Source organism: Brassica napus, unplaced genomic scaffold, assembly GCF_020379485.1.
Source record: "Brassica napus cultivar Da-Ae unplaced genomic scaffold, Da-Ae ScsIHWf_2912;HRSCAF=3697, whole genome shotgun sequence".
NCBI classification, from domain to species: domain Eukaryota; kingdom Viridiplantae; phylum Streptophyta; class Magnoliopsida; order Brassicales; family Brassicaceae; genus Brassica; species Brassica napus.
Genome location: NW_026016161.1, coordinates 35,001 through 43,857, shown reverse-complemented (window position 1 = coordinate 43,857; position 8,857 = coordinate 35,001). Strand labels below are relative to the sequence as shown.

Genomic DNA, 8,857 nt, shown 5'->3' with positions numbered 1-8,857 from the left:
TTTTTATGCGGGTCTTAGCAAAAAAAGGATTAGGGTATTTCAGTAAATACATTCAACCAACTCCAATTCTTTTACCCATTAACATCTTAGAAGATTTTACAAAACCCTATCACTGAGTTTTCGACTTTTCGGAAATATATTAGCCGATGAATTAGTAGTTGTTGTTCTTGTTTCTTTAGTACCTTTAGTGGTTCCTATACCTGTCATGTTCCTTGGATTATTTACAAGCGGGATTCAAGCTCTCATTTTTGCCACTTTAGCTGCGGCTTATATAGGTGAATCCATGGAGGGTCATCATTAACTATTTTTTTTTTTCAAATTTAGGTTAGCCCAATTATCGAATAGTTGGTTTACGTTATGTAAGAAACACTTGTATATGTCATATTTGATATTGACTAGGTATATATAAGTTAAAGATCTATATAATCTGCCCCACTATTTTTGTGAATTTCTATTTAGATAACGATTCGATTATAAGTTCTTACTTTTTATCTGTGAATTGGCTGAAAAAAACGATCAAAAAAAGAACGAAGAATTAAAAGAAAAGAATGGTTCACAAAAAAGAAACGGCATAAAAAAGTCGTATATATATATATTATGCATTTTTCAAAATCCCGTGGATAGGAACTAATATCAAAGTAATTCTTATCAAGTTTTTGGTTATTTTGGCTGGATGAATCTTAGCGATGACTTAATTATAATTAAGTCCTAAGTCGTTGGATGATTGTATCATTAACTATTTCTTTATTTTGGTGTGAGGAACTTATCATGAATCCACTGGTTTCTGCTGCTTCGGTTATTGCTGCTGGGTTGGCTGTTGGGCTTGCTTCTATTGGACCTGGGGTTGGTCAAGGTACAGCTGCGGGTCAAGCTGTCGAAGGTATCGCGAGACAACCTGAGGCAGAAGGAAAAATACGAGGTACTTTATTGCTTAGTTTGGCTTTTATGGAAGCTTTAACAATTTATGGCCTAGTTGTAGCATTAGCGCTTTTATTTGCGAATCCTTTTGTTTAATCCTAGAAATAATAAAATTAGGAATTTTTTTTTTCGTAGTTTTTTTTATTCTATCAAGATTTCACTCCTACAATTATTCATTGAGACAACAACCCTTGGGAAGGACTAATTTGAGGATGGGGAATTAACACATCGATTCGCTTTCTTCCTTCCCCTTATTCTTTTTAGTTTAATGGAAATTTTTTTTAAGGAGTGTTGCGCAAAAAGGAGGTTTAGGTTTTTTAAAATTGATATAAAACTTGGTCTCAAATTCTAGCTTAATTTTAATTAAGTCTCATTATTATTATTGAAAATTAAAAATTTTTGGAAAATAAATTTGTAAATAGAATAGGTTTTTGATTCTGTTTATAAATATCCAAATAGGTAAATTAAATTATAAATTATTAAACGAAATTTTCTTTTTATTCAAAAAAACAAAGAATAAAAAAAAAAAGGACAGAGTTCTTTTTTTTTATAGTTTAGCTAGAAGAGGAGATTATATGAAAAATTTAACCGATTCTTTCGTTTACTTGGGTCACTGGCCATCCGCCGGGAGTTTCGGGTTTAATACCGATATTTTAGCAACAAATCCAATAAATCTAAGTGTAGTCTTCGGTGTATTGATCTTTTTTGGAAAGGGAGTGTGTGTGAGTTGTTCATTTCAAGAATAGGCTGGATTCGTCCAGTGGCACTATAACTAGCAAAGAGTGCCTAATCCCGCGAATTACTTCTGAATACAAAATTCAATAAAAAATCATATTTTAGAACCATAGCATTTCGTTATTCTTTGGTAAGTCTACTTGACTTTGATTCTCTATCAACCAAAAATTTGGGACCATTAATTAACATGGTTAAAACTAAACCGTTTGAAGTTCAGATGCAACATGGTACTCTTTCTACCATATGTAGTCTAATTAAAAAATGAATAAGATTTTCAAAAAGAATAGTTCGGCTTTTTTCGATATAAAACACTCATGTCGATAAAAATTTTTGAGTCTTTTTGTATAATGCAGAATTGATAACCTACGTATAAAGTAATAAAAATTCTTTGGATTTCAAGAAAAAAAGAAACAACTTTGCTGACAATTATCAATTTTTTATTGGTCAGAAGAATCCTCCAAATAGTTTTGTCTTGGATTGGTGATCTTTTTCGATAGAAATATATATTGAATATGAATTGAATACAACAAAATTGGGAGAGGATAGGCTCATTACATGAAAAATATGGGAATGAAAGTCTCATACATAATTGATAAATGATTGGAATACGTGAGCATGAGAGCCAAATGAATCGAAAGATTCATGTTTGGTTCGGGAAGGGATCATAGAACTTTTTTTTTTACTGAATAATCTACTTTCATTAAATGATTTATTAGATAACCGAAAGCAGAGGATATTAAATACTATTCGAAATTCAGAAGAACTACGTGAAGGAGCTATTCAACAATTAGAAAACGCCCGAGCTCGCCTGCGTAAAGTAGAAATGGAGGCGGATCAGTTTCGCGTAAATGGATACTCTGAAATCGAACGAGAAAAAGTAAATTTGATTAATTCAACTTCTAGGACTTTGAAACAATTAGAAAATTACAAAAACGAAACCATTCTTTTTGAGCAACAAAGAACAATTAATCAAGTCCGTGAACGGGTTTTCCAACAAGCTTTACAGGGAGCTATAGGAACCCTAAATAGTTGTTTGAGTAATGAGTTACATTTACGTACTATTAATGCAAATATTGGTATGTTTGGTACGATGAAAGAAATTACTGATTAGCTCTTTCCTTACGATTATGATAGGCATTATTTTTTTTTTTCTTCCAAAAAAGAATTAGGACAATACTCATGGTAACCATTAAAGCCGATGAAATTAGTAATATTATCCGTGAACGTATTGAGCAATATAATAGAGAAGTGACGATTGTAAATACCGGTACCGTACTTCAAGTGGGCGACGGCATCGCTCGGATTTATGGTCTTGATGAAGTAATGGCAGGTGAATTAGTAGAATTTGAGGAGGGTACTATAGGTATTGCCCTTAATTTAGAATCAAATAATGTTGGTGTTGTATTAATGGGTGACGGTTTGATGATCCAAGAAGGAAGTTCAGTCAAAGCTACGGGAAAAATTGCTCAGATACCCGTGAGTGAGGCTTATTTGGGGCGTGTTATAAACGCCTTGGCTAACCCTATTGATGGTCGAGGTAAGATTTCAGCTTCTGAATCTCGGTTAATTGAATCTCCTGCCCCAGGTATTATTTCGAGACGTTCTGTATATGAGCCTCTTCAAACAGGACTTATTGCTATTGATTCCATGATCCCTATAGGACGCGGCCAGCGGGAATTAATTATTGGTGACAGACAGACCGGTAAAACAGCAGTAGCCACAGATACAATTCTCAATCAACAAGGTCAAAATGTAATATGTGTTTATGTGGCTATTGGTCAAAAAGCTTCTTCCGTGGCTCAGGTAGTGACTAGTTTACAGGAACGAGGGGCAATGGACTACACTATTGTGGTAGCTGAAACGGCTGATTCCCCAGCTACGTTACAATACCTCGCGCCTTATACAGGAGCAAAGCTACTCAGAATCAATTGGCAAGAGGTCAACGATTGCGTGAGTTACTGAAACAATCCCAATCAGCCCCTCTCACAGTGGAAGAACAGATAATGACCATTTATACCGGAACAAATGGTTATCTGGATGGATTAGAAATTGGACAAGTAAGAAAATTTCTCGTTCAGCTACGCACTTATTTAAAAACAAATAAACCTGAGTTCCAAGAAATAATAGCCTCTACCAAGACATTAACCGCTGAAGCAGAAAGCTTTTTGAAAGAAGGTATTAAAGAGCAACTGGAACGTTTTCTACTTCAGGAGAAATTATAAAAAATAGAAATATATTTAAGTTAAGTCTATATATAATATATATAAGTATAGAACTAATATCTGTATATGTTTAATATAAAATCTTAAAGCATTCAGAATTTATTTCTTATTATATTTATTTTTTATAAATTTTCTAAACAGAATAAAAATATTCTTATAATATATAGAAATGGAAATAATAGATAAATATCAATATATTTATATCTATATTGATATTGCGTCCAATAGGATTTGAACCTATACCAAAGGTTTAGAAGACCTATGTCCTATCCATTAGACAATGGACGCTTTTCGCTTTTTTTAACTTCCCATTTGTTAAATGTGCGAAATCTTTTTAGCAATTGTGTAGTGAATTCACTACACAATTGCTATTAGACAATTCTAATAGAGAAAATTGTCTCTAATAAAAAGGGGACAATTTAGAATTTAGAGCGGGTAGCGGGAATCGAACCCGCATCGTTAGCTTGGAAGGCTAAGGGTTTTAGTCGACGTCGATCGATCAGTTTTATATTTTTAACGTCTCTAATTCAAAACCGAACATGAAACTTTGGTTTCATTCGGCTCCTTTATGATGGATGGCGAAATTCCCAAATAAAATAAGATGGGAACTAAATCAAAATTTGACTCATAACATCTATGTTAGCTTTTTTCCCGTTTGGAGGCTTTCCCAGAAAAATTTTGCTTTATAGATGATCCTTCTAGAAGATAGAAAAGGCGAACTCAAAAAATCTTTCTAGTTACTTCGTTCTTTATTTCTATTTAACGGAATCCTTAGGAAAAGTATTTTGTTTCCACCGAGCTAAAACAATATAATATGTCGATGTCTTTAGTAAACCAAAGTTCTCGTTTAATAGCTATTTTGCTTCAATTTTTTCTATACCAAACAAAAAATAGAACTGAAGATTTAGTTACGATTAGAAAGAAACTTTTCTGGCTTTATCCATGGATCCTCTTGTTATACTTATTGAATTGTAAATAGTCATCCAATTCAAAAATTATGTTTCGAAATTTCATAATCCAAATTGACAATTAATTAGAGTCTTTGGATACAAATTACGAGAATCTATAATCTTCCTTGAATTTTTCATTGAAAGGTAAAGGACTAAATCCTTTTCAGAAATAAAGTTTTTGATCGGAAGATTAATCAAACCGAGAGACCCTTTAACTATTAAAGGGGTTAAAGGAACGAATCACACTTTTACCACTAAACTATACCCGCTACAATCCAATTATTGTATATAAATTTACTTTTTGTCGAACAAAGTAATCGGGAGAAAAAAAATCTGAAAAAAAAATGAGAAAATTCTAGCGTAGACTTAATAAAATTAGGCAAAGCAGGATTCCTTTTTTTTATTTCAGATCTTTTTTGTCTAAAAACCCATCGGATGGGTCTTTTTAACTTTAACAAAAAAAGGCCCGGCTGGGGACTGACCAGGCCAGGCTATTAAAATAAAAAAGATCTTTTATTTGTGTTTGGACGAGACAAAATCAAAAAGGATTCTCTATTTCTATTTTTGTGATTTTATTTATTTCTCTTTCGAGCCTTTTCTTTATTGAATCTTTATTTACAGTTTTTATGTAAATAGAATTACTGAGAAAGTTCTATAAAAAAGGTTATATAATAGTAATATATATATATATATTAATTATATATAAATATAAATATTATATAAATATTATTTATATAATAAAAAAGAAAAAATAATATTATATTTTTTATATATAATAAAATAATATATATAATAAAATATAGAAAATGAAAATATATATATAATTAAAGTATTATTAAAGATAAAGAATAATCTAAAAAAAAAAACTTTTTTAAGAATAAAGTGGAGAAAGTTTTTTTTTAAGCCGTTTTTTTGTCTAATGGAACCTAAAAAGTATTCCTTTTCGATTAGGAGAGATGGCTGAGTGGACTAAAGCGTTGGATTGCTAATCCATTGTACGAGTTAATCGTACCGAGGGTTCGAATCCCTCTCTTTCCCTTCCCCTTTTTGATGATGTGAAATAGATAAAATCCTAATAAAATTCGCACATTTCCACTATTTAAATATTAAATAAAGTAATAAAAAACCTTTCTTTTTTATTCTTCACGTCCCGGATTACGTCCTGGATCATTAGATAGGAATCCAAATATGAAGAGAGAAACAAAGAATATAACTACAGTGTATACAAAAAGTTTGAGAGTAAGCATTACACAATCTCCAAGATCTTACTTTTTTTAAAAAAAAAAAAAAGAGAATAGATTCTCTATTTTTATACTAAATATCTAGATACTTTTTTTGTGAGTGAACTCGAATCTAATTAAGTTCTTTCATTTAGAGAAAAGAGGATAAAACTGAGGAAATCAAATGATCCAGATTTAGTATGGCTACCAAAAAAATTCAATGTTTGAATTGAGAGTTCCTTCCTACGTCAAGATTTTTTGATCTTTTGATTTGAATTGTTGGAAGAATCAAAATCGTGAATTTTTCTAAGACAGTATTAATAATTTCATCGAAAACTTACAGCTGCTTGCCAAACAAAGGCTAAGAGAAGAAAGAAAAGAGGTATTACGGGCATAACATCTACGATTGGATTCAAAAAGGCGTAGGCCTCCGGCAATTTGGCGACTAAAAAAGTGCTTGAAAAAAGGGCCGAATTAAAACAAATACAGATCAAATTAAATATATTAAGCATAACAAAAATTGGTGTTCTTGTGGATAATTTAATTTTGATTGAGTTATTAATATATTTTTTATATAAGGAAAAAAATAAATAAATAAAGAAAGATAGTCTAAAAAGACTTTGTTGAACTTACTCAATCAAAAATCCTTTCATTCTCTTATGAGAATGAAAGAAATAATATTTTCATACAATATCTTAATTGAATTCTATGTAATGATCAATAAAGTAAGTTTGATTTGCTATCTACACGTGTCAAAACTATAGCACCAATGTAATCTATATTTCATTTGGGCTGAAATTGAATTGACGAACAACCAATAGCAATATTACTCTTTTAGTAGTCTTGAATAAAAATAAAAATGGGGCGTAGCCAAGCGGTAAGGCAACGGGTTTTGGTCCCGCTATTCGGAGGTTCGAATCCTTCCGTCCCAGAGTCCAGTCATTACGAAATAAATCTTCTATTGCCTTTGTACACCATCTTTTTCTTTCTGTTTAAAAAAACAATATTTTTTAAGAATAAAATATTGAAATGAAAAGAAGAATAAACTTCTTTTTCACCCGAAATTACAAAAAATCTATTTGCTTTTTTTAGTTGTGTGTGATGTAGGTAAGTAAGGTAGAACCGTAGATTCTACGAGTTTTAATAAAAAAAAATATATTTATATATATATTTATATATATAAATATAGATTTCTATTCAAATTTCGATTTTACATATTTTTACATATATAGAATTTAATGTGGAATTCATTTGAATTCTGACTGAACCTTTTACGCGTAGATTCACTATTCCATTCATAGAGAAAGAAAAAGTATAGATTACGATATACTGACTGAACTATGACTATTCATGATTCCATAATTGAATCAATTACACAAACTAAAGGAATGTTATGGTAAAACTTCGTTTAAAACGATGTGGTAGAAAGCAACGTGCGACTTGAATTGAAGGACATGATCTGCTGTGGATGTTTTGATCCGCCACCTTTTATATTAGGAATATAGGTGCTCTTGGCTCGACATTTTGTGTTCTATTTTACGAGAGTCCTACACCTTTTTGAATATAAAAAAGAGTACAGGATGGAGCTCGAGGAGAATAGAAAGTTTTTATTCCTTTCGCAGGAGTAAGGATCTAGGGTTAGTGCGAATCAATAAGTTGGAACAACTTCGTAAGTCTTTTTATTTTTATATTGAAAAAAAGCCCTTTCAAGTAATTTTACAATGGAAAAGGAAATTTTCGTAAAAGTGTAAAATTCTTTGAATTAAAAGTCTATCATGCGTGAATCAAGCGTTTGTATGATTCTTTGATAGAAAGAAAAGAAATCATAAACAAAATAAGGGGCTTGTTGCTGCCCTTTTTTAATAAAACGATCAAGATCACCGAAGTAATGTCTAAACCCAAAGATTCAAAGTAAGGATAAAGAATCCTGAAACAAGGAAATCCCTTTTTCAATTGTTTGAACAACTAGATCAGAATGAAGAATCAAAATTGATTCGAAAAAATGAGACAAACAAAAAAAGGTTAGAGACTACTCAATAAAAAGAGTACTTAAGGAGTCTCTGGTGAGATATTTGAGAGTTATTTAACTTGAGTTACGAGAGTACGAATGTTACGAACGCTTTTTATGAAAAAAAATAGTTAGGGTTTCAATACTGGCTAATTAATTTAATGTTTGAATTTTATAAAGAGAGTTAACTTATACTCATTGCATTTTTTTCTCGAGCCGTATGAGGCCAAAGCCTCGTATACGTTTCTCGGGGGGGGGTATTATTCATATACATCTATCCCAATGAGCCATTTATCGAATCGTTGCAATTGATGTTCGATCCCGAAGAGAAGGAAGAGATCTTCGGAAGGTGGGGTTTTATGATCCGATAACTAATCAAACTTATTTAAATCTTCCTGCTATTCTCGATTTCCTTAAAAAGGGCGCTCAACCAACAAGAACAGTTCATGATATTTCAAAGAAGGCAGGGATTTTTACGGAATTAAGTCTTAATAAAACGAAATTGAATTAATGAACTATAAAAAAGAGGATGTTAAAGACTCATATATAGCTTGGTATAAAATTTGATCTACTCTTTTCTTTCCTCCTCTTTCGTTTCCATCATATTTATTTTGATTTATTAGAATTTCCATTTATTATTAGTATTCTTCCTAAAGGTATGAAAACTAACAAATATCCTGCTAAAAACTACCATGTTTTATAATAAAAAACAAATTTATTAAAAAATTTTTGGATTTATAGAAATTCTAAATTTTGTATAAATACAAAATTTTATTGTATAGAATTATTGTATAGAAAATATAT

The 8,857-nt window shown here is 31.0% G+C and overlaps 2 protein-coding genes and 1 non-coding gene across 3 annotated transcripts in view; all 3 read left to right on the top strand.

The window, feature by feature from the left end:
- Positions 1-6: 6 nt before the first annotated feature.
- On the top strand, positions 7-4,037 carry LOC125602603 (ATP synthase subunit alpha, chloroplastic-like). Its single transcript, XM_048774157.1, has 2 exons — positions 7-1,638; positions 2,355-4,037. Exon 2 carries the CDS (start codon positions 2,833-2,835, stop codon positions 3,613-3,615), a length of 783 nt encoding a protein of 260 aa, XP_048630114.1. The 5' UTR covers positions 7-1,638; positions 2,355-2,832; the 3' UTR covers positions 3,616-4,037.
- LOC125602599 (photosystem II protein D1) overlaps positions 3,774-8,857 on the top strand; it is a 9,415-nt gene continuing 4,331 nt past the window's right edge. The window contains exon 1 of the mRNA XM_048774151.1: positions 3,774-8,857. This exon is cut by the window's right edge and continues 4,331 nt beyond it. The gene's annotated coding sequence lies outside the window, so the exon portion shown is untranslated.
- Positions 5,776-5,863, top strand: TRNAS-GCU. The gene has a single exon. It is a non-coding gene; the product is annotated as a tRNA-Ser (tRNA).

Bases quoted from the DNA above. Each gene is read 5' to 3' on its own strand.
- LOC125602603 (XM_048774157.1), top strand. From the start codon at position 2,833: ATGGTAACCATTAAAGCCGATGAAATTAGTAATATTATCCGTGAACGT.